General features: G+C 38.5%; 1 protein-coding gene across 1 annotated transcript in view; it reads left to right on the forward strand.

The window, feature by feature from the left end:
- Positions 1 to 661: 661 nt before the first annotated feature.
- Positions 662 to 25,944, forward strand: part of ERO1A (endoplasmic reticulum oxidoreductase 1 alpha) — a 42,913-nt gene continuing 17,630 nt past the window's right edge. Inside the window, exons 1-6 of the mRNA XM_077122629.1 lie at positions 662 to 863; positions 13,144 to 13,263; positions 14,018 to 14,101; positions 18,857 to 18,895; positions 22,804 to 22,880; positions 22,970 to 23,043. Of these exons, the coding sequence (XP_076978744.1) occupies positions 750 to 863; positions 13,144 to 13,263; positions 14,018 to 14,101; positions 18,857 to 18,895; positions 22,804 to 22,880; positions 22,970 to 23,043 (508 nt within the window). The 5' untranslated portion in view covers positions 662 to 749. The remainder of the gene's footprint in view (positions 864 to 13,143; positions 13,264 to 14,017; positions 14,102 to 18,856; positions 18,896 to 22,803; positions 22,881 to 22,969; positions 23,044 to 25,944) is intronic.

The raw sequence follows: 25,944 nt of genomic DNA on the forward strand, positions 1-25,944 counted from the left end.
GGTCTTGAGCCCATGTGTGTGGCCCATATAAAGTACGCACCAGATTTCAAAGCAGAAGAAATGTAAGACATCTTTTGAATAATGTCAACATTGATTATATCCCAAAATAGTATTTTGAGCACGCACTTAATCATAAACTATAGTTTAAAAAAAATTAACTTCCACCTATGCTTTGTACTTGTTGATGTGGCTACCGCATTATATTTACACTGCACAGCGCTTGTCTAGCTGACGGTTAAGCGCCCCTTTCAGCTTTAAGCCTGCCGGGCTCACGATGGACACGTCTTTCACGTGGTCTGATTTCCTTGCATCGAAATACGGAAGGACTCGCCGGGAGCCGGCGGGCGTAGGGCGGGCCTTGCGGGGAAGCAAAGGCCCCCTCGGGTTTCGCTCTCACTCGGCGAGCGGGGAAGACCCTGACCCCGACCTCGGGGGCTCGCTGCAGGCGCCCTGGTCGCGTCCGCAGGCGGGGGCGCCAGGGGCCGGGGAGCCGGGGCCCAGCAGGGCCGGGCGAGGGCGGGGGGCGGGGAGCGGGTGCACGCGTCAGCTCCGCGCGCCCGGAGGGAAGGCGTCCCGAGGCCCGGGGTTGCGGGCGCCGCGGCACGTCCGCTGAGCGGTGGGCTAGCTGAGGGCGGGCCGGGGGTGGGGCGCCGCCGGGGGCCCGCCCTCGCGGGCTTCCTCCGAAAGTGCGCGGCCTGCGCCCGAGGGCTGGAGGCTCCGAGGCGAGGCGGCGATCCGAGAGGGCGGCGATGGGCTCCCGGTGGCGCCTGCTGGTGGGCCTCCTGGGCGCGGTGTGGCTGCTGGGCTCGGGCCTCGGTGGGGAGCAGCCCCTGGAGACAGCGGCGCACAGGTGCTTCTGCCAGGTGAGGTCCCCGCGCGCCCCGGCCGCTGGAGCGGCCGGGGGTCGGTCTTTGTACCCCCCACCCGAACGGGACCCTGTGCTTCTGCTCCTCTGCGCTCGCCGGGGTTGCCGGCCACTGTCCCCTCCCAATCCCCCCATGACTGCAGCCTGGCCGTGGGCCGGCGCCTCCGGCCAAAGGAGAGAGTGTGGGTGCGCGCTGTGCGTGTGTACGGAGGGGCGTGTGCGTGTCTGCGTTGGCCCTCTCTGCTCGGGCAGGATGGGCACTTTGTTATTTTTCAGCCCACCCTTGTCTTTCTAACTCCTGACTTGCCCTGGAGCTTGTGTGGGGTGTGTTACCGCTGGATGCTTTCCCTGACCTCTCGGGCCTGGGCAGGCTTTTGGGTGCTGGGAAGGGGAGGCACCTTCCTATCTCGGTGTCGGGCTGGAGGAGGGCTTCGGGAGGCTTTTCTGGGTCTAACTTCAAATGACTGGACTCCTTAGGGCCGCCGTTGACCTGTGGCTCCTTGCCCTGTGGCTCCTTGCCCTGTGTGTGCTTTCTTTTTCTTGAAGGTTGTGTGATTCTCTTAGTATTAACTGGTCTGAATTAGGAGGAGATATGGTACTTACTTCTCAGTACACATTTGGTTACAAGCTTATCATGATTATTTTCTTCTCTTAGTAAGAGATGTAGATTCCTTAGTTAAAAACGCCAAAGAAACAGATTTCTGATACAAATACTAACAGTATTTAAAAATGACTGCTCTTGTTAAACCTAACCTTTTTTGGTTGGCCTCTGTTGATGAAAATTACATTTCATACAAAATTGAGGGATGGGTATCGAAATGATTCGTTTTAAGTAGGTTTTTACAATTATTAGTAGCGAGATTTTATTTGGTTAGGGACATGATACTGTGTCATAAAAGAAAGAAGCACTCTAAATATAAGAGAAAGAGGGAAGATTTCTTTTGTTGCTTCAAATACTTGCCGTTTGTGGTTTTGTTGAATGACTTGGGAGTTGAGGTGAATGTTTTCTGGGAAGATGTTAGGGAAGTTGAAGGTAAATTGCTGTTTTACAACTGAGAGATTGAGAAACTCCCTTGCCTTCAGCGATTGCACACAGCCACGATCAAGTACTTCACAGGAAAAAGAGTCATTTTTCTTCTGATTAGAAGTATAATGTAACAGGAAGTTTAACCGTTTAAAAAATAAATAATAGAAATAAGTAACTTCAAAATAATGTATTATGTGCTGAAAGGAAACATTTAGTATAACATTTTCAACTACATTCTAGAGATTTGGACAAAGGAATAAAAGTGTGTGTTGTACACTTCAGCTTTCACTTTGTGCCCCTACCCCCCTGCAATAACCTTTTTAGATATCTGATTAAAATTAGGCAACTTTTATTTTATTTTACTTTTTTTTTCCTTTGTCTTTAGATACTGATTGAACTATTTTTTTTTTTTAAGTTTGTAACACATTGTAGATACAGTCTATATATGTGTGTTACATCAGACTTACCTGTCAGGTGTCTTGTTTAGGTCAGTTTACATACTGGCTTTATTTGTTATTGTTAGTGGCTGAGCCATTGAAGAAACACTGTTGATATATATATTGGGTAGTGGGTGGAAATAAGCCCAGGATTAAACCTTAGTCAGAGGAATCTTTGACTGAGGTCATGCTGGAGAGCTTTCCATTGACTCTGAGTGCCTGCTACTTTCCATGTTTCTCCGAACAAACTGCTGGAAGAACTATTTTCATATTGGTTACTGTTTTAGTTTGTAAGCTGCTGAAATTCAATATACCAGAAATGGAATGGCTTTTTAAAAGGAAATTTTTAAAGTTGCAAGTTTACGATTCTAAGGCCATGAAAATGTCCAAATTAAGGTACCAGCAAGAGGTTACCTTCACTCAAGAAAGGCTGATGCTGTCTGGAACCCCTGTGTCAGCTAGGGAGGCACCTGGTTAGCATCTGCTGGGGTCCCTGGCTTCTGGACACCTCTCTGAGCTGGAAGGACACATGGCAAAATCTGCTAGCTTTCTCTCCTCATTTCATAAGGCTTCCAGGGGGCATTTTCCGTCTTCATCTCCAAAGGTCTCTGGCTGTGTGGGTTGTGTCCACACTGTGTTTTTTCCAAAATGGTTCCCTCTTAAAAGGCTGGAGTGAGCAACCCCACCTTGAATGGGTAGAGACACATCTTCATGGAAACCTTCGAATCAAAAGTACCCCCCCCCCAAAAAAAAGCTACTACCCACAGTTTCGATGGGTTACATCTCCATGGAAACAATAAAAAAGATCCCACCCAGCAATACTGAATGAGGATTGAAGAAGATGGCTTTTTTGGGGTGCAGGACAGTTTCAAACCGGCACAGGTGTCATACTTTTGACAACAATTTAAAGTTCTAGCTAGACCAAAACTTTAAAACGGAATAACTCTTAGTAGTCCATGTCCTTAGAATGATGTCTTCTACCTGGTATAGAAACTTTGATTGCTGTTTCATGCTTCAGTTAACAAGGTTATTCCAGTATACTCTGTCAACGAATGAGTAATTTCTGTTCTTTTCTGTCGTCACAAAAACAATAAAATTAAAGCACACTTTGAACACTTTTAAAAACAAAACAGAAAATTAAAGCACACTTTGAGTACTTTTAAAAGGCATTTCGTACAAAACAAGTATGAGGAATTTACTATTACAGTGCTGAGTTAAAAAAAAAAAAGTTTTGTTTTTCCTCCATTGCCAAGTAAAGTACACCTTTAACCAGAGATTAGAGAAGAAGCAAGCTGTTTTGGCTTGCTGAAGCTGCCGGCAGGCAATATACCAGAAATGGATTGACTTTTACAAAGGGCATTAATTAGGTTACAGATTTATAGTTCTAAGGCCATGAAAATGTCCACATTAAGGCAACCACAGAAAGCTACCTTGACTTTGAAGAGAGGCCTTTGGAATTTGGTGTACCTCTGTCAGCTGGTCAGGCAGGTGGCTGGCGTCTACTGGTCCTTGCTCCCTGTTTGTTGCTGTTAGCTTCTTACACCAGCGGTTTCCCTCTGTAAGTGTCTGTGTGTCTTCATTTAGTGACTTTGGGTTCCATCTCTTAGTTTAGCATCTCCAAACATTTGTGTCTCTTGGTTTCATCTCTCTGCTCTCTGTGTCGCCTCTGAGTTAGCTCTTAAGGGCTCCAAAGAAAAGATTAGAACTAACCCTGAATGGGCAGGGTCACATCTCCATGGAAACAACCTAATCAACAGCCCCACCCAACAAGAGGTCTGCCCCACAAGATTGGATTTAAAGGACATGGCTTTTCTGGGGTACATGACAGCTTTAAACTAGCACACAAGCCATGCCAGTATTACTTTTTATTTTGCCAATACACTAAAGGTGTTTGGTTCAAACAAATCAGAGTTGAAGGAGAAAAGTAATTGATTTCCAGTTCTTTGTTTCATTAATACTAAGATGTAAAACTTTAGGAAAATTTTAAACTGCAAAACTTGGCTTTTGTTGTTGCTGTTTTTCTTATCCATTCAAATGATTTTTACTAATTAAAAAAATTTCTTTACTCCTGCTTTGGGAAGTAACCAGATCCCTTACACTGGATGACTTTAAGCAGAAAAGGGTAATCATGATTAACATTTACTGGATATTCTGTATCATTTCCCCTGGTATTTACTCTTGTTTTGTTTTGGTTTTTTTTTTTGGTATGCTGTATGGCGGGGGTCATATGTCATTCTTTTTTTCCATGTAAGAATCCCCTTATTGCAGCAGGATTTGTTGAATTTTTGTTTGTTTGTTTTGTGTGTTTGTTTGTTTTGTGTGCGGGCCAGGAATCAAACTCAAGTCTCCTGCATGGCAGGCAAGAGTTCTACCACTGAAGTACCCTTGCACCCCTGGTTTTGACTGTTTGAGATGGGAACTATTATTATCTCTATTTTGATTTCAGATAGGAAAATTGAGGCCTGAAGAGGTAAATAATTTCAACAGCTAGTCAATGGTAGAGATGGGCTTCCAACCCAAGAAGGTCTGACTCCAGAGCCAATGTCTTACCCACTGTGATATGCTGCTCCGTCCTTGGGGCGTGGTGTGAGGTCCTCCTGGAAATGACTGCTGTGCTGCCTGGGAGGTTGCAGTAGAAGGTTTTCAGAGGCTTTGCAGCTCTTAGAGGACTAGGACTTTACACTGGATGGTGTTATGCATCAGACCTAGCTTGTTCCTTATATCTGCCATCCCTCTACTAGTGCTTTTTAGTCTCCACCTATCAGCTTAGCCCTGCCCTGGCTATTGCCTGAAGTCTAGAATAGACGTCTTCACATTTTATTTTTTTATTATTATTATTTTTTTTTATACATGGCAGGCACCGGGAATCGAATCCGGGTCCTCTGGCACGACAGGTAAGCGTTCTTGCCTGCTGAGCCATCGTGGGCCGCCCACGTCTTCACATTTTAGTGTGCATGGAATCTTTTGGGGGAGGGCAGGGTTGCATTTTTTTTAAAATGTCGGTTCTTTTGGTAGGGTCAGAGTTCTGTTTCCCTTTGAGGGAGAGTGTACTAGTTACTTAAGCAGCCTTAGCACATTTTGAAGCACAGTATCAGGTCATTCCTGTTATAGGTTGGTGCCTGAGGTTTGGTTGCAGATCTTAGTTTTGGTAATAGAATTTTGCTTTGTTTCCAAGATTCTGCTCTGGGTCTGTTAAACCGAATTTCTATTTTAGTTCTTTCCAGAGACATCATTCTGGTAATATGCCTTGGTCTCCAGTTTCTAGAATAGGACTTGACATCGCACCTGTCAGATTTCCTTCCGGGGGCCAGGTTCTACTGCCTGTTGTTGCCAAACTGTCAGGTGACTTGGATTTCGAGTATCTTCCTGTGACTCACTGGCTGGGCTCTTGCCAGCTATTGAAACCCCTGCGACTTCTACTCTTCTTCTGTAGCTTCCCTGTTACCTGGGGTGGTTGGGAATACTGCCTACTTGGTATCTAAAATAAGGGACAAAAGATGTTTCAATCTATCATTGTCCTGCCTTCTCTCCTTTTGAGTTCTCCTGGCTAACAGCCACTTCAGTTCTGGAGGCATCCTTCATTCCTTTCTAGTACGGGGCTTCTTAAAAAATCTTTGTAATTAGAACGTCGATAGGTAGCAGATTGGGTGCGATGGGTTATTTAAAAAGCCTGCTTCCTTTACTTATTACGTGAGTACATTCTTGCCACTTGTACTTGTGAGGTGTGTAGCACTGAGTACCACATAGGTGAAACAGTATTACGTTGGTAGAATGAGACAATGTGGGGCTGGTCTCCAGTGAATGATGAATGTCAGTGAATAATATTCCTTCATCCATTCACTCATTAAACCAGTAATTGCTCAATAATCATTGAGCAATACAATGTGCTTTCTAGAAGTACTGGGAATTCAAAGATGGACAAACATGATTTTGCCTCAAGGATTTTATTGTCTAGTGGTTGGGTGAGAAATAGATAAATTCAAGTATCTTGAGGCAATTCTCATACATTAGAGTGTCATGAGAATATGTCAGAGGGGCAGTTAACCGAGCAGGTGGTGGGGGTGGCTGTACCTGAGGGACAGCTTCCTGAAAGAGATACTATCTCAGCTGAGTCTTAAAGGTGTATTTTTAGGGTGGTGGGATGGGGGCTCAGTGGCAGAATTCTGGCCTACCATGCCAACACGGGTTCGATTCCCATTGCCTGCCCATGCAAAAAAAAAAAAAAAAAAAAAAAAGATATATTTATACCTTAAAAATTAATTCCGTAGGGGGAGAAGGGAGATGGGCTTCTTCAGACTCTTCCTCTTGAATTTTTTGTATTTGTTTTCCTTCTGTGACCTAATATTTCTACTTTGCATCTGTCTCTTCGTCCCTTGCAGTCTCTAGGCCTGTTAATCTTTGTATACTAATTTGTAGGAGGGGGGAAATCAGAGCTAGTTTATGTCCTTAGAAGTTCTGTTTTTGAGGCTCAAAAGAAAGATGTGAAAAGTCAGATCATCTAGGTTCAACGCATTTTTATGTTGTTGGTATCCAAAATTAGGACTCTAAAGTTATTGTATACTTAGAGTTTTTAGGAGGAATCAAGGACATATTTGCATATGAAAATAGTTATCACAATGACAAAATGTATAGGTCAGATTTCTAGAAACTGAATTAGTTACTCCAAAATAAGATTAGGCAAATCTGTAAAGCCTTAGCTCCTGAATTTTATTGTTATCATCCAAAGGATTCTTATTTCTTAGGTGAAAAATTTCTTTGCTTTTTGGTGATGTTCTAATATTAAATGTTAGTGTAGGATTTTTCATATTTCAAAGGGAAAACATCTAAATTCAATCTTTAAATAAAGTGTTGTTTATTTGCTTCTTTGCCAGTAGATTTTTTTTTTTTTTGGTAATAGGTCTCTCTAAAATATAACCCAAAATAGTTTACAATGCAACTATTCAGACCAAAGTGTGATGTGGAGCTCTAGTGTACCATATTTTGTTTTTTAAACTTTTAGTTATTTTTCTTTGATTATGTAGTATTTGTTACTACATAAAGTATGTTTAATAAATTCTATTGGGTGTTTGCCTAGCTGCAAATAAACATCTAAAAGTATTAATTTCATAATTGTTTGACATGGTCTGATTATAATATGATTTTCCATTAATAGTTTGGTTTAGTAGATACAGTTAAGTTAATTTTTTTAACTTTTTTTATTGTATAATATAACATATGTACAAAGCAAAGAAATAAAAAAGCAATAGTTTTCAAAGCACTCTTCAATAAGTAGTTAGTTACAGGACAGATCCCAGAGTTTGTTATGGGCTACCATATGATCCTCTCAGATTTTTCCTTCTAGCTGCTCTAGAATATAGGAGGCTAGAAGAATAAATATGTTTTATCATCACAATAGACCTTTTTTTCTTTTTTGTGAAAAATAACATATATACAAAAAAGCAATACATTTCAAAGCACAGTACCACAATTTGTTGTAGAACATATTTCAGAGTTTGGTATAGGTTACAATTCCACAACTTTAGGTTTTTACTCCTAGCTGCTTTAAGATACTGAAGACTAAAAGAAATATCAATTTAATGATTCAGCAATCATGTTCATTTGTTAAACCCTACCTTCTCTGTATAACTCCACCATCACCTTTGATCTTTCTGTCCCACTCTTTAGGGGTATTTGGGCTTTGCCCATTTTAACGTTTTCATGTTGGAAGGGGTTGTCAATAATATGGGGTAGGGAGATGGAACTATCGGAGATGGAACTGATGTTCTGGAGAAGCTGGGCCCTTTAGGTTTTAGGACTTATTTAGTCCAGGGACCCATCTGGAGCTTGTAGTTTTCTAGAAAGTTACCCTGGTGCGTGGAACCCTTGTGGAATCTTATATATCATCCTAGGTATTTTTTAGGATTGGCTGGAATGGTTTTGGTTGGGGTTTGGCAAGTTATGATAGGTAGCAATGTCTAACTGAAGCTTGCGTAAGAGTGACCTCCACAGTAGCCTCTTGACTCTATCTGAACTTTCTCAGCTACTAATACCTTAATTGTTACACTTGTTTTCCCCCTTTTGGTCAGGATGGAATTGTTGATCCCCTGGTTTCAGGGCCGGACTCATCCCTGGGAGTCATCTCCCATGCCACTAGGGAGACCTTCACTCCTGGATGTCATGTCCCATGTAGTGGGGAGGGCAATGATTTCACTTACAGAGTTGGGCTTAGAGAGAGAGAGAGGCCACATCTGAGCAACAAAAGAGGTCCTCCAGAAGTAACTCTTAGGTATGCCTATAGGTAGGTTAAGCTTTTATGCTACCTACATAAGCTTCACAAGAATAAGCCTCAAGATCAAGGGTATGGCCTATTGATCTGGATGTCCCTAAAATTTGACATAGTATCAGGGGATTCCCTCATGGTAAGGTTTAATAGTTCCATATTTTTCTCCCATCCCTCAAGGGACTTTGCCAATGCTTTTTTTTTTTTTAATATTTTCTGTTGTGAAATATAACATATATACAAAAAAGCAATCTATTTCAAGGTACATTGTAACAAGGAGTTATAGAACAGATTTCAGAGTTTGATATCGGTTATAGTTCCACAATTTTAGGCTTTTCCTTTTAGCTACTCCAAGATGCCAATACTTTTTGGTTATTTGCTTAATGTATTCTAGGATGTATCCAGACATTACATTAAGCTATACATGATTGAAGGCCCTCATTCTTACTCTGGGTTCTCTGGGTTTCAGTTGTTCAAATGAACTATAAATGAGCTATCCAGTCAGGTTGAGTTAGATGATATGCTACAGAAAATTTAGGTTCCAGACAAAATGAACCTTTCTTCCTTTGGTCTCAGAGAGTAAGTGTAGTTCTAAAATACAGACAATGTCTTCCTTACCCCTGTGTTCTGAATTACCTTAATCCTGACCTGATTGGCTTCATTCTTTTCTCTAAATACCAGGTTACGCATATATAAAATAGCCTCTCAAAATCCAGAAATACTGATTACCATTCTGGACTTAATGTGTCTGCTTTAAGAGCCTACAATCTAGGCCCCTGTTTTCTTACAAGCATTTTCTAAGGGAGACCACACAATAATTGTTCTTTTGTTTCTGGCTTATTTTGGCTCACCAAATGTCCCACAGTTTCATTCACATCACTGCATGCTTCACAACTCCATTCCTTTTGTAGTAGCACAATATCGATCATATGTATACACCATCGTTCGCCATCTACTTCTCAGTCAGTGCATCCTTCAGCCACCTGCATTCATCAGGCATCATGTATAGTGCCCAAAGTCCACAGTCCATCAACACCCTCAATTTTAGATAATTTTATTGTTCCTAGGAGGAAGGTAACCAATAAACACACCCTCACCAAATAGGAAATCTGAACCTCCCCTTAACTCTTGTCCCTCCCCTCATTATTTATCCTTGCTGTTGCTATGGTACTGCTGATGTTTTCCTGTTAAACATAGCCCATAGCATGCAATAGCAGCTTTCCCCCTTTACCCTGGACTTAAACACTCTGTACACGAATCATAGAAGATAATTAATTTTTAGCATTTGAAGATTAGGATTGGTTATGTGGTCTATTAACCACCTCAGTATTGCTAATTTCTAATGGTGAATTTAATCACCATTCCAAACCTATAAAAATTATTATGGGACAATATTTGAGGGTTGTTAGGTACTTATGATGATTATTGTTTTTCTTATAAATTCAGCATCACTTCTTTTCATACCTTCACCAAGTTTGTCTTTGTATGTATATCCTGTGGGAAATTAAAATAGGGGGAAGTCCGAGACAACTTACTGATAGGAATACAGTCTTAGGAAACCCAAGGACAGGAATATAGCTGAGCTTCTGGAAGGGCAGATGGAAGTGGAAGTTGGAAAGCCCTAGGGAATCCAAGTAGCATATATTCTTTCCATCTCCTGTCTCTGCTTCTTTGTGTATTTAAAATTTTTTTTCCTCTCTTTGCTAATTGGCTTATGTGCTTGTCAGTCCACATGATGGAATATGGTCTGTGTTTAATTGTTTACAGATCTAGCTACAGGGAGAGACATCTCTCTGATTTAGTCTCAGTTTCGTTTTTCTGGAGCGGGGGACAATGACCTAGTTTGGGTCAGATGCTTACTTTTGCATTCTAGGTATATAACAGTCAGACTTGCAATAGTAGAGACCCATGTTTTTCTGTTTCTTTTATGCTAAACTTTCTTGACTCTATTTATAAAATAGGAGGTCTGGATGAAATAAACAATTTATCTGACTTCATCAAACATCTGAAAAGAACTGCTATGATAAGAATAACAGTGTCACTGGATTATTGTCATTTGTTGTCACAGAAATTTATGGGGGTGGAGAGGAAAGGATGATAAGGGTGTTGATAAGGGACTATTTTATAAAAAACATGTGAGGAAAAAAAGAACCGTGTTGCGTAGGGAACATTTTGATTTAGTATAGCTACTTCTGCTTTCTTTCAGTTATAACTTGCATGGAACATCTTTTTCCATCCTTTCACTTTTAATCTATTTGTATCCTTGTGTCTAAGATGAGTCTCTTGTAAACTGCATGTAGCTGGATTATGTTTCTTATTCCATTCTGCCCATCTGTATCTTTTAATTGGTAAATTTAGTCCATCAGCATTCAAAGTTATTACTGAAAGAGCATTTCTTAAATCTACCATCTTATCTTTTGTCAGATCTATATATTCTTTTCCCTCTTTCTCTGTTTATCCTTTAAATTATCCTTACTGGTTATCTTCAATTCTGTGCCCTCCTCCAGACCTCCCTCTCTTGTCTTTATCTTTCAATTGGCAGAACTCCCTTTAATGTTTCTTGTAGGACCAGTTTCTTGTTGACAAATTCTCACAGTATTTGTTTGTCTGTGAAAATTTTAATCTCTTCCTCAGTTTTGAAGGACAATTTGGCTGGGTACAGAATTCTTGGCTAGAAGTGTTTCTCTTTCAGGATCTTAAATATATCATACCACTGCCTTCTCACCTCCATAGTGCCAGTTGAGTAGTCTGAGTTTGGTCTTATTCGGTTACCTTTGTATGTAGTAGATTGTTTTTCTCTTGCCGCTTTCAGGATTTTCTGCTTTTCTTCAACATTTGACAGACTGAGTAGTATGTGCCTCGGGGAAGGCCTATTTGGATTTATTCTATTTGGAGTTCCTTGAGCTTTTTTGACTTGCATATTTATGTCCTTTATAAGGGTTGGGAAGTTTTCCCCCACTGTATCCTCAACTGCTCTTCCTAGCCCTTTACTCTCCTCTTCTTCTGGGACACGAGTGATTCTTATATTTGTGCACTTTGTTTTGTCCATCATTTTCCTGTGATCCAATTCAAAATTTTCCATCTTTTTTGCCATTTGCTGTTTTGAGTGTTCAGAATTAGTTGTCCTGTCCTCTATATCACTTATTCTTCCTTCTGACTCTTCAAATCTGCTGTTGTGTGTCTCTAGCATATTTTTCATTTGGTCTGCAGAATCTTTAATGCCTGTGATGTCTACTACTTTTCTATTTATTCTTTCACATCCCTCTTTATGTTCTTCTAGTGTCTTCTTGATTTCCTGTATGTCATTAGCCATCCCATTTATTTCATTAAGTAGAGTTACACGAACATCTTTGGTTAGTTCCAATGTCTGTGTCTCCTCCGATGTTTAATCTGGTCGTTAGGCTGGGCTCTGTCTGTCTGCATTGTGATATGCTTAGTGAACTTCTGTTGTTTTCGTTGCATGTAAATATCTTGATTGATTCACTTTGGAGGTTGATTTCTTTCACTAGTCTGAAGCCCTGTGTTTGCAGTAGGATGTGGAGCAGGATACCAGGCGTGGCACAACAGTGCTGTGATGCATCGCAGCTCAGGGGTAGGCACAGGTGGGGACTGCTGTGCTGGGCCTGTGAATGAGGGTGCCCAGCGTTGGGGGTGTGTGGCTGTGCAGCAGCTGCACCTGCCTGGGGGGCGGGCCCTGGTGTGCTCTGGTCTAAGGCACGGGGCCCAGCGCTGGGGCAGGGGTCGGCATTGTGCCTGTGTGGGCTGGCGGCTGATATGGCCCGGCTCCACAGATCAGGGCTTGCCCAGGCCTGAAGGGCGTGAGTGGGAGCTGTGCTTCTGCGCAGCTCTCTGAGCGCCTAGACTGAAGTACACGTACGTGCACAGAACGGAGCTCAGGGAGGTAGGGTCAGGCTGTGAAATCTGTGGGCTGGGGCCGGTGTCGCCTGGGTGTGAAGGTTAGCGCCACAGCCTTCCTGCACAGGGTAGTGGGGCAGGCAGGAGGGGCGTAGTGCTCTGGAGGGTGGGGCGAGACCGCGCCGGTGTGGGGGAGCTCGGCTGGGCAGGCGTGCGTGCGCTCGTGGTGGGGTGTGGCGCGGGCACATGCACAAGGGATCGTGGGGAGGGGGTGACGGGGCTCAGGGGCGTGGGGTGAACGGGACTGCGCTGGTGGCAGCGGCACCTTCATGGGACGCAGCTTCACTTACTTGCAGTCCCTGTCCCCCATCGTGCACTCCTGAGGACTGCGGGCTTCGGCGGCTGGCCGGGTCCGCTCCGTCTCAGCCCCTCGATCACTGCAGCCAGGGCCGCCCTGCGTGGTGCACAAGGCGCTCCCGGGTCACGCGCCCTGGGATGGCCATCGCGGCTGTCCTTCTGCCTCTTCTGTTCCCTGAACTCCCGTGGGACATTTTTTATTATTTTGCACAGGCAGGCACCGGGAACTGAGCCCGGGTCTCAGGCATTGGCAGGCCAGAACTATACCCCTGTGCCACCGTGGCCTGCCCTCCTGTGCAACATTTTGATTTAATACTTCTTTTTTTTTTTTTTTTTGTAACAGGTTAGTGGTTACTTGGATGACTGTACCTGTGATGTTGAAACCATTGATAAATTTAATAACTACAAGCTTTTCCCAAGACTGCAGAAACTTCTTGAAAGTGACTACTTTAGATATTACAAGGTATTTTAATTTTACTTTTTTGTATAACGCTACTTAAAATTTAATGGATAACAGCATTTTCTTAGGAATTACCAAGTCCAAAACTGTGAGTACTTACGATTGATAGAGGCTTTGTTAGGAAATTCAGTGCACAGGAGTGAACCAAGCAGTGCTAAAAGGTGGACTTGCATTGGATAGTTTTAATTTCAATAACTGAATTTTGCTGGGTTAGAACCTAGTTCGTTAAATTGAGCAAATGAACAGAAACTATTGAATTGTTATCAGAACACAGAGTTTATAATTTCCTAACACATTGGATTGACTCCAATTGATTAATGTAGTTAAAGTAAATATTTTTGAGAAGGAACATGACTGTATTCTGGCATGACTCGTATCAAGTCACTTTATTTTGAGCTATCTACTGAAAGAGCTTAGAAAACCTGATTGTTGGAATGTTTAGTTATATTCTGAGTTCACTGTCAGGTTATACGTATTAAATGTTACTTGCTTTCAAAGAATTTGGGGTGAGCAGTGAGGGTGTGAGCCCTCTTGGCTCCTGATTGCTTTTCTTTTCAGGATCTTTTGAGTGGTAAACTGGGTCTTTAACCAAGTCGGTCAGTTTCCTTATGCCAGCCACCCATCCGTACAGTTGTTGGACCTTGGCAACATAGCAGCCGATGACATGACTAGGTTTAGCATCATAATTCAGCCTCTGTCAGTTATAACCTCGTGATCCTTATTTTTATAAGCTTTTTCTATTATTATTATTTTACAGGTAAATCTGAAGAGGCCGTGTCCTTTCTGGCGTGAAATCAACCAGTGTGGAAGAAGGGACTGTGCTGTCAAACCTTGTCAATCTGTAAGAACTGTTTTTTGCTTCTTTTTTTGTGCATTGTACCTTTTTTAAAGGGATCTCTAGAACTGAAAAGAACATTTCAGTCTTTAGGTTAAATATAATGTTGATTTAATATTTATATATTTAAGATTCAGAACTTAAGAGTATGAAACCTACCTTGAAGTAAACTGCCTTCATACTACTATAACTTAAATTTTTTTTTTTTTTTTTTTTTTTTTTTAAAGAAGGAAAGAAAGACAGAGAAGGAAGGAAGGATGGAAGGAAGGAAGGGAGGAAGAAAGGGAAACATCTTTATTTTTATTATATTTTGTTTGTTTGTTTGTTTTTGTACATGGGCTGGGGCCGGGAATCGAACCGGGGTCCTCCGGCATGGCAGGCAAGCACTCTTGCCCGCTGAGCCACCGCGGCCCGCCCTATAACTTAAATTTTGTGGTTAATGTAATCCTTTGACTTTTTAGTGAGAGTTATAATTCCTTTGACTTGAATTTTATTTGTTTGTTTTTCTTCTTACATTGTACCCAAACAAAGCTATCTTTATGGTATAAAAAAATTAAATCTATCTGAGGTATAAACAAACTCTCTCTCCTTTTTGGGGTATTTTATTTTCTTTGGATTTCCTTGGTTTGGGGGAGGGTGGAGAGGACACCTGCTTTTACTTTGGAATTCTCAGAACATTAAAATTTGAAGTATTCTAATGTGAAAGCAAAGAGTTTCTTTTATACTTTTCAATGGAACAGTTTCTTTTTACACATATAAACATTGCTATATAAACCTGGCTAGCATACAGAATTAAGGAAAATGTAAATGTCATTTATGGGTATTTATCATGAAAATAAATAAAAAGTAAAATTAGTCCTCATACACACCACTTTGCAAAAATTCAAGGATTTATGAAATACCTTATGTCTTACTATTAATAAAGCACGAACACCTCATTAATTAAAGTAATATTATCAATTGAAACATTTCGTTTTATCCATAAGTTCTCCCATTTGTATTTCAGTAATAGGGAAAAAAAAGTTGGGAAAATTTAAATTTACCAGTAATTTACTTATATGACATTAAAAAATGCTGCATATATTGTAGATGTTTAATAAAGGCAGGTAATTCAAACATGAGCATTAAATGAGGTTTTATTTGCATTAGTCAGAAAAAGCAAATAGTTTTACAATTACTGCTACGTAGAATTGCATTTTGAGGTAGCAGTTATTTCCTATTATTATTAATGAAGTAAAGAACAAGGGAATGCTACCTTGTAAAGAAGAGTGGGTGGAGCAGAAAAACTGAAGGATGTTTAGCATAAAATAATAGTTTATTGATTAGCACATTGATGGATGGATGAGGACTAGTCTACTGTAAATCCTAGAGAAAACAGCCAATTTTAGCATTTAAAAAATACTAAAAGATAGATGTTTATTTTTTATTTGAACACATCAAAATGCTAAAAGATTATCAGGTAGAACTTGAAAATTTGTCCTGAAAAAAACAGAGAATCTAGTTATTCCAGCTTTTCAAAAAGTGGAGCAGAGTGTCTTTCATGCCAAACCTCAGTTTTTTTCTTGAGCTGGTTTCATCGTGGAGAGATGGCTTTTTCTTTAAAAGACAATTAAAAGATGTCTATACACCTAAAATATATTTATATTTAATATTAAATATATATATTAGCGTTACAGTGAAGTGCCATGATTAGACTTAAGTTTGAAAACGAGAACTGGCAATATTGGAAAGCGTGTAGAATGAAGGCTGTGGAGGGAGATTGGTAAAGGAATATCAATTAGCAACTTAATGTAATTTGATTCAGTGGTGAATATTTTATTTATTTATTTATTTAAAAAATTTTTTTATTAATTAAAGAAAAAAATTACAAGAAAGAAGCACAAACATTCCCAACACATGCTCATTCCATCCTACATATACACTCAGCACTTCACAATATCATCACATAGTTGCATATTCATCATCATGATTATTTCTTAGAACATTTGCATCAATTCAGAAAAAGAAATAAAAAGACAACAGATAAATGAAGCGAAAACAGAAAAAAAAATTATACAAACCATACCCCTTACCCCTCCCTTTCATTGATCACTAGCATTTCAAACTAAATTTATTTTAATATTTGTTCCCCCTATTATTTATTTTTATCCCATATGTTCTACTCATCTTTTGACAAGGTAGATAAAAGGAGCATCAGACACAAGGTTTTCACAATCACACAGTCACATTGTGAAAGCTATATCATTATTCAGTCATCATCAAGAAACATGGCTACTGGAACACAGCTCTACATTTTTAGGCAGTTCTCTCCAGCCTCTCCATTACATCTTGGATAACAAGGTGATATCTACTTAACGCATAAGAATAACCTCCAGGATAACCTCTCAATTCTGTTTGGAATCTCTCAGCCATTGACACTTTGTCTCATTTCCCTCTTCCCCCTTTTGGTCGAGAAAGTTTTCTCAATCCCTTGATGCTGGATCTTAGCTCATTCTAGAGTTTTTCTCAGTCCCTTGATGCTGAATCTCAGCTCATTCTAGGATTTCTGTCCCACATTGCCAGGAAGATGCACACCCCTGGGAGTCATGTCCCACGTAGACGGGGAGGGTGGTGAAGTGGTGAATATTTTTTAAGGGCCTACTATGTGCCAAGGCCAGGGCATAAGGTTGGATTCTGACCTTGAGCCTATGATCTCATAGGGGAGAGAAACACTAAGTGGTCATTCCAGGACAAATGTGATAGCCCCATATTCGAGGTAGACTGAAGGGGAAGGGAAGGATCTACTGAAGGAGGGAGGCAGGGAGGAGCTCCACTGGAAGTGGTGATGAGGGAATGAACCATTTCCATTCCCCTTAGGATAAGCCTCATGTCAGTTCTAATAGTTCCCAAATAGGGAGCTATAGTGGAGTCAAAGAGTGAATAAAAATCATTTCAAGTACTTTGAAATATTTGCTTCAGCCTGAGTTCTCAGCTTTCATATCGCGGGTTTATACTGTACATTACTGATACCTTGATACCTCACTGCTACATACTTCAGTATGTATCTAAAAAGGAAAAGGACATTACTTCATGGCCACATGCCATGGTACCTCATACAATGAACAGTTCTCTCAATTTAATATGTGTACAAGGTTAAATACAGTTATCTCACTACCTCGGATGGTCTTCCTCAGTTTTTTTTTTCTTTTGCATGGGCAGGCACTGGGAATCGAACCCGAGTCTCCAGCATGGCAGGCGAGAACTCTGCTTGCTGAGCCACCATGGCCCACCCCCATCTCAGTTTTAATAATGCCTTTTTGGGCTAAACAGGGAACCAAGGCCAGATTCCTTTTTGTCAAATTGAATTCCCTTTTTTAGCTCATTTATTGACTAGGTTCATATTATATCCTAGAACCTAGCAGGAGATAGAAAAATAATCAAGATTGAAATTTTCTTCCTTACATTTGACACTTTAGAAAGCATATCCCTTGATCTGCACCCCTGCATCCAGAGAAGATTTGAATGAGGCACGTGGTCTGCCCATAGAGGTTGGAGTATCTCTGTGGAAGCTGAAAGGCAATTCATTTGTTTCCTTTACAACTCATCAAAACAAGGTTCTTTTGCCCCCATTATTAACTGGCTACCTGAAAAAGAATAACAACACACTGTTCATCTGGGAATAAGAAATGAGCACTCTGTGGTTTTCTTTTTAGAGATCAATTGGCAAAATATATCAGAAAACTTAAAAGGTATATACCCTTTGACCTAGCAATTCTACTAGGAGTTTCACTTAATAAAATAACTGGACAAATGTCCAGAGATGTTTATAAAGCAGGGCTGCATATTATAAAGATGTCAATTCTCTTGAAATTAACTTCTAAATATGACATGATCTATTTTATAAGAATGTTGGAAGCTACATAATGTCTGGTCATAAAAACGGATCATATATTGACCTGGTCTAAAGGTTGGAAGGGTATGCAACAAAGTGATTATCTTTGTGTTAGTCCTTTCATTTGGACATGTGTAATTTATTTCAGGAATATACCTAACATTGAAATAGTGCCCTGCATTTTACAGTGTTCTCTCACATACATCAGCTTTATTCACAGTATTACTTTGAGGATAGGCAGTTCCTATAGCTAGTAAGTGAACAAGGCATGACTAAAAGCTAGTTACAATTTTTCTCTAAAAAGAACTAGTGCTCTTTAAAAAGATGTGAATTCTGGGGCGGTGCTATGGTGGCTCAGTGGCAGAATTCTCGCCTGCCATGCCAGAGACCTGGGTTCGATTTCTGGTGCCTGCCCATGTGAAAAAAAAAAAAAAAAAAAGAATTCCAAGACTAGAACAAGAAATACAGAAGATGAGTCTGGAAGATCTTGTCATAAAAGAAAACAAAAATGCAACTGAAGACTACTGGGATAATACCAAAGGAACACAGGTGCTAAAATCAAGTGAGCACTTAGTAGAGCTCTCAGTGTCCAAACATGGGACAATTTGAGCCTAAGAAGAAATAATGCTATTTTTTTTTTGGTATGGAGTAATGTTATATTTATATTTACTTGCTGTAATATATGATTATCAGCCCATAGAGTAATTTGTTATTGAACTTTTGTTTACTTTTAAGAAATTAGTATAAAACCATCTATTTCAGTTAAAAAATCCGATAGCCTCAATAATGTGTTTCATGAATTTTTCTCATGAATCATAGAAATTTAAAATATGTTTTCAGAAGATAAAGTAAATGTCACCATTACATACAATTTTTAAAAAATTTTTCAGGATGAAGTTCCTGATGGTATTAAATCTGCAAGCTACAAGGTATGTGTCTAATATGTTACCTAATATCTTAACAAAAGACTTGAAAAAAATATTTCCCTTACCAGTTACTATTCCATTTCTCTGCTTGTCTTTATACTTGAGAGTTATTTATCATTCATGTCTCCAACTGCTTTCTTCTGTTTCGACTTTTATTGTAGAAAGTACCAAAAAAGAAAAAATGGTAGCGAAAACAGTGTAATGAACCTCCGTGTACCCATCACCCAGATTCAGCAGTTACCAATATGTGGTCAATCTTATTTCATCTGTACCTCCTCCTTCCTCCTCCCAGTTATTTAAAAGTCAATATCAGGGGGGTGCGGGGGTAGTTCAGTGATGAAATTCTCGCCTGCCATGGGGGAGACCTGGGTTCGATTCCCGGTGCATGCACGTCCCAAAAAAAACAAACAAGCAAGCAAAACAAACAAACAAAAATTCAACAAATGGTGCTGCAATCATGGGATGCTTACATGGAAAAATAATGAAATGTGACCCCACCATACAGCATACCAAAAAAAAAAAAGTCAACCTCAGGTAATCCTTTTGACTACAAATACTTGATTATGCAACTCTAAGGCAGAGAAATACTCTAAAAAAAACAGTTAGGTTTCATTTGCCTGTTTCATAAATGTCTACATAGTTTGTTTGAAATGAATTCAAACATGTTTCACAAATTGCATTTGGTTGACACATCTCTAACGTTTTTTTTCTTTTTGAAATAAACTTTTAAGAATAGTTTTAAATTTACAGAAAAATTGCAAAAATAGTAAGAAAGGTTCCATATACTCCACACCCAGTTTTCTCTATTGTTTCATCTTACATTAGTATGGTGCATTGATTACAATTAATGAGCCAAGATTGATACATTATTAGTAACTGAAGTTAATACTTTATATTCACATTTCCTTCGTTTTTGCCTAGTGTCCTTTTTCTCCACTATGCCACCAGGAATACTCCTTGGGCTCCTCTTGGCTGTGACAGTTTCTCACATGTTCCTTGTTTTTGATGACCTTGACAGTTGTGAGGACTGCTGGTCCGTTTTTTTGTACAATTGGGATTTGGCTGATATTTTTCTTATAATTAGACTGGAGTTATGTGTTCTTGAAAGGAAAATCACAGAGGTGAAATATCATTTCATCATATATCAGGGGTCATACTATAAGCATAACAACATCACCATTGGATGTTGACCTTGTTCGCCTGGCTGAACGAGTGTTTGTCACATTTCTCCACTATAAAATTGCCCTTTTTTTTCCTTCTGTACTGTATTATTTAGGAAGAGAATATACTACACACAGCCCATACTAAAGGAAAGTTATGCTCCACCTCCTTGAGGACAGAGTATTTACATGAATTATTTGGAATCCTTCTGTATGAGCAATCGGTATCTTTCCCCCATTTAATTATTTGATCATTTATTTATGTGAGTATGGCCTCATGGATACTTATTTTATATTTTGGGTTATAATCCAGTACCATTCTTATATAGTTTTGCTCAATTTTTCTAGCTTAGACCATTGGAAACCCCTTTGGTTGGCTTCTGGATTGCTTTGATACACCCCATCATTGTGGGTTTTTAATTTTTTTGAGTACTTTCTTACTTTCTGACACTACTTTAATATTTCCTACTTTGAAGTCTCTTTTAATTTGTGTTCATTCCTGTATTAGTTTACTGGGTGTGTTGTTAAAAAACACCACAGATTTGATGGCTTAACACAATAGAAATTTACTGTCTTACAGTTCAAGAGGCTGGAAGTTCAAATCATGTTGTTGGTAGGGCCGTGTTCCCTCTGAAACCCATAGTGAAGAACCAGTCCTTCCTTGCCTCTTCCTAGCTTCTCTTGGTCTGCCAGTTGTCTTGATGTTCCTTGACTTGCCTCTTGTTCTAGTTTGCTAGCTGCTGGAATGCACCACACCAGAAACGGATTGGCTTTTAATAAAAGGGGATTTATTTTGTTAGTTCTTCAGAGGAAAGGCAGCTGACTTTCCACTGAGGCTCCTTCTTACGTGGGAGGCACAGGATGGTCTCTGCTGGTCTTCTCTCCAGGCCCCTGGGTTCCAACAACTTTCCCCCAGGGTGACTTCTTTCTGCATCTCCAAAGGCCTGGGCTGAGCTGCAAGTGCTGAGGTGAGGAATGCGGAGCTGCTTAGGCTGTGCTACGTTGTGCTCTTTCATTTAAGCACAGCCAATTAAGTCAAACATCACTCATTGCAGCAGACACGCCTCCTAGCCGACTGCAGATGTAATTAGCAACAGATGAGGTTCACGTACCATTGGCTTATGTCCTCAGCAACACAACTAGGTATGCTCACCTGGCCAAGTTGACAACTGAATCTAACACACCTCTGTAGCACTTCATTCTCTTCCTCCTTCATCAATAATATTCTTCCCATTCTGTGCTGGCCTCCTCTTCTTATTACACATTTCTTTGTTCCTTATAATCATCAACAGCTACTAAAAATTTTAGGTAAAAAACTAGTAGGGAATTTTATAATGGATGGATCAGGTTGGCAGCACCTGAATCTATGGATCAATTTTAATATCATGAAGAGAGAAAACTGGTCATTTGGTTAAAGGCTCAACTTTCTCCAGCATGACCTCATCTTAACTTAAGAACTCATGTGCAATGACCCTGTTTCCAAATGAGGTCAATTCTTAGGTATTGGGAGTTTTTATCCTGACCTGAAATGTGATGAAATTAAGATTTTGTAGCATCTAAATATTACTTATGTAATAAGTTTTGAATTTGGGAAGAGTGAGTCCTCTGACTTTTTTCTTTTTCAAGATAGCTTTGGCAATCCATATGGATTTGATGACTGGATTTTCTATTTCTGCAAAGAAGGCTGTTGACTTTTTATTGTGATTCCATGAATCTGTAAATGATTTTGGATAATATTGCTATCTTAAAAGTAATACCTCTTTCAATCTGTTAAACTTATTTTTTAATAACAAGAAATTTACAGTTATATGATATATCATAGGTATATGTTACTTTCAAAAAAATTTTATTCATTTTTTTGGTATGTAATTTTAACTTTTGATTTTGAAATATTTTCCCACTTACAGAAAAGTTGCAAAATCAGTATAAAGATTTTTGCATATCCTTATGGAGATTCACTAATTTTTTAAATTTTGCCCTATTTGCTTTATCAGGCTTTCTCTTTCTCTTTTATTATTTTCCAAAGCATTCGAGAATAGTTTAGTGCATTATGTCCTTTTACCCCTTATTCCTTAATTATATACAAAAAAATTTTTGAAAATCGTTTTTGAATTGAACTATCTTGTAGATTGACCAATGTAATACAGAAAATTATTAGCCAATCAATAAATGCTTCAAAAACATTTTAGTGTTGCGTATTATCGTATGAACAATAAATTGTATGGTCATTCTAACAACAAGATTGTAACGGATGCTCAGTGTTTGTCACATTTGAATTTGACCTCCTGCTTCCACTGCTGTTTTTCTCCTGCACGATGGTAGTCCTGGCATGTCCTAAAACCTCATGACCCACACTCGCTTCCCTGTGCACAAGCAGGAAACAAAACCAAGACAATCGATAGAAGAGTGGGATAATGCTGTAGGCTCTTTGCTTGTGACTTTCTTCTATAATGACGATTTTCTTAGTGAGCATGTTGGTTATGAGTTCTCAGGACTATAATGTCTAAATTATGTGAACATGCTAGAAAGTAAAATGTTTTCTCCAACAAAAACAAGAGCAAAAACCTTATCTTTCTTCTTTTCGTCTCAGAAGGAATGTGAGGGCTTACTTTTTTTTTTAAAGTTTTCAAGCCAGGGTGTTGTGCCAGATATAAAAAGAACCTCAAATACATTTTTAAATTATTTTTAAAAGTTTTAAAAAATACATTGCTATATTCTGTTTTTATCTCTCCCCCCCTCTTTTTTTTTTAGTATTCTGAAGAAGCCAATAATCTCATGGAAGAATGCGAACAAGCCGAACGGCTTGGTGCTGTGGATGAATCTCTGAGGTTGAGTTTTTCAGCAGTATTTTATGTTTCTTTTATGTTAAATGTTAACTTAAAAAAATAATAAACCTTGCTTATTTCTTTGTTTGAAGTGAGGAAACGCAAAAGGCAGTTCTTCAGTGGACTAAGCATGATTATTCATCAGACAACTTCTGTGAAGCTGATGGTATAACTTTTTGTAGTGTTTGTTCTGTTTAAAATTATGCCTAAGAAAAAAAAATCATTCTTTTTACGTTATTTTAAAAACTAAAAAAATTTCTTTTAAAATTGCTTACACATTTTCAATAAGAGATATGCAACTTATGTTTATATTTTTAAAAATAGCTCAGTTCTGGAATAATGTTTATATAACTCCATTTTGGAAATTATAGAGAATGTTTTTTTTTTTTAGAGAATGTTTTATACAACTCAATTTTCAGAAAAAAATCTATCTTTTAAGTTTTGTAGTTCTATGTAAACCTAGTGGTTTATATAATATTTGTAATATATACAAATAGTTTGCAGAAGTAGCTAAAATGTAGGGGTTACAAAATCTTACTTCTGTTATGTTGGTTTTGGTTTGTTATATATCATATATTCCTAAATGATGGTTTGTGTGTGGTGCTTTAGAGAGGAGAATACTGCACCATGAGATGTGTTTGCAATATCTAAAGCTAGGCCAGAGTTCTGGTGCTGTTGAAATCTAAGAGCTGAGAATCCATTAGAACTCTTTGTTCAAGGTTTATGCATTATTCCATTCTTCCTTTTACTTTTATTATTTTATTTTTTCATTTGTATAATGTATGGTTGGGATCACATTTCATTCTTTCTCCATGTAAGTGTCCCCTTATTGCAGCACTGTTTGTTGAATTTTTGTTTGTTTGGTTTTTGTTTGTTTGTTTGGGAAGTGTGTGGGCTAGGAATTGAACCCAGGTCTCCTGCATTCTACCAGAGAGTTCTACCCCTGAACAACTCCTGCATCCCCTTCCATTCTTCCTTTTTCTAAGTTAAATTGTTAGTGTCTTAATTAGTTAAACAAAATCAAATCAAATCTTATTGAGTTTTGGCCCTTTAAGAATGGATGAATGATATTTTGAAAAATAGTGCAAAGAATGACACTGATTAAACTAATTATAAGTAAAAAATAAAGTCTGCAATCCTCAAAATGGAGGGAAAAAGGGGGGAAATATTTTTAATTTTTGACTGCCTTTTTGGGAAAAAAAAGTATGCTTTCCTTGATGAAAAAAATCATGACAATGTTATGGCAAATATATAGCTTTAATTTTTCTTAGAATTATTCCCAATTCTAAAATCTGAATACTCTGAAAACTGAACTTCCCCACTAAGTTTAGCACAAATTCATTTAGTGTGAATATTCATGTTTCAGTGCAGAAGTATTTGTGTTTGATTAAGGGCTGCTGCCCCAAGTCCCACTGGGTAATATTCAATATATGTTTTATCTACTCTGTTGCCTTTTAAAAATCTGAAATGTTCTTAATTCTGCCAGTTTTGGCCCTAGGGGTCTTAAATAGGGGACTGTTGACCTAAACCAAGATTTTGACTAGTAAAGCAAGGGGATAAAATTCTTTCCCCACCCTTTTTGTTTTGGCATCTTTTCCGCAAGAATTTTTGGCCTTAAACATTGTTATGTGAGTTAAAATGAAATCATATTCAGCAATTTTTTTTTTCTTGCGTGGGCAGGCACCGGGAATTGAACCCGGATCTTTGGCATAACACTCAGCAATTTTTTAGGCCTGCAATGTTAAAAAAAAATGGTAATATGTTAACTTCTCTTAACAAAGTATCCTTTTGAGTTTAAATGGTTGAATTTGTGTAGTATAGACTGAGAATCAGTAATTCACTTCTTATATGGAGTTCTGTTACTTTGTATGAATCATTTGTCCATTTGTATTTGTTTCTTCTGTTAAAGGAGGAGGAATGTAAAAAAAAAAAAAAGACTGCCTTGTAAGGAATAAAAAATGTATGTAAATGGCAGGTGGAGTACAGAGAGAATTTATAAATCACGATTAGAAATCTGAGGTTTTGTAACATGGCAAAATATAGACTTATAGTAACATTTAATTTTTATAAAGTTGGGGAGAGATGAAGTGTTTGTCATAAGTAAAATTATGAGGTAACTGATGTTTGTCTCTTTAATTAGCCAGAGTAGTAAACATTTTAATCATTTTTTATAGTTAGTTTTCTGTCTTAAAGTGCTAGATACAGAACATATTTATGTATTTTAAAGATCAGGGTTTTTTTAAAAATGAATTTATTATAATTTGCCATGCTGTGGCAATGCCTTTAATATTAATTGAGATAAACAGAGGTGATTTTGTGCTAATGTTTTTTTTTTTTAAGATTTTATACTTACTTTTTCTAGTTATTTTAATTGTTATTTCTGCATTAGGCTCTTAGTTATTTCTACATGCTATCATTGTGCTGCTTTTAGAAGCAACTTTTCTCTTAATTAATGCCTTTAAGGTGCTGTGAATTGGAAGAAAAAAATAGCCAAGCTTAATTTTTTGTTGTTGTTGTATTTGTTTTTGTTTTTCACAAATATATTTATGTTTGAAAGATTAAATGGGAAAAGACATCTCAAAGATTAATGCTCAGTTTTGATGAGCAATCAAGTTTTCATACCATTTTTTGATATATAGCAAAATGTACTAGCTTTTAAAAAATGGACATTCTTTAACTTTCTCCTGTACTTTTTTTATGCCTTGTCTTTGAAAACTGAGCACTGGGTACTTTTAACCTAAATACCGTTGCATGTATGTACGTTTTAATTACACACTTTAGGAAGAAACAAAATCCGTATTTCAGTTAACTCATAGTGTATTTATAAAATGAAAAATACTTATCAAAATACACTTTTCACTGGGAAAAATAAATAAAACAGACAAATGGATCTACACAAAGTAAAAATTGACTTTGTTAGATTTCAGTGTGGTATACAGTCCATATCAAAGAATATTTGCCCTTGTAACCCTAGAGCTGTTCATCTTCCAAGTTAAGAATTTTTAAAATATTTTAAATTGAGATTTTATTATGCTGATATTTTTCATTCCACATCATCTTCAGCTAA

Source organism: Tamandua tetradactyla, chromosome 12 (genome assembly GCF_023851605.1).
Source record: "Tamandua tetradactyla isolate mTamTet1 chromosome 12, mTamTet1.pri, whole genome shotgun sequence".
In the NCBI taxonomy this organism is placed as follows: domain Eukaryota; kingdom Metazoa; phylum Chordata; class Mammalia; order Pilosa; family Myrmecophagidae; genus Tamandua; species Tamandua tetradactyla.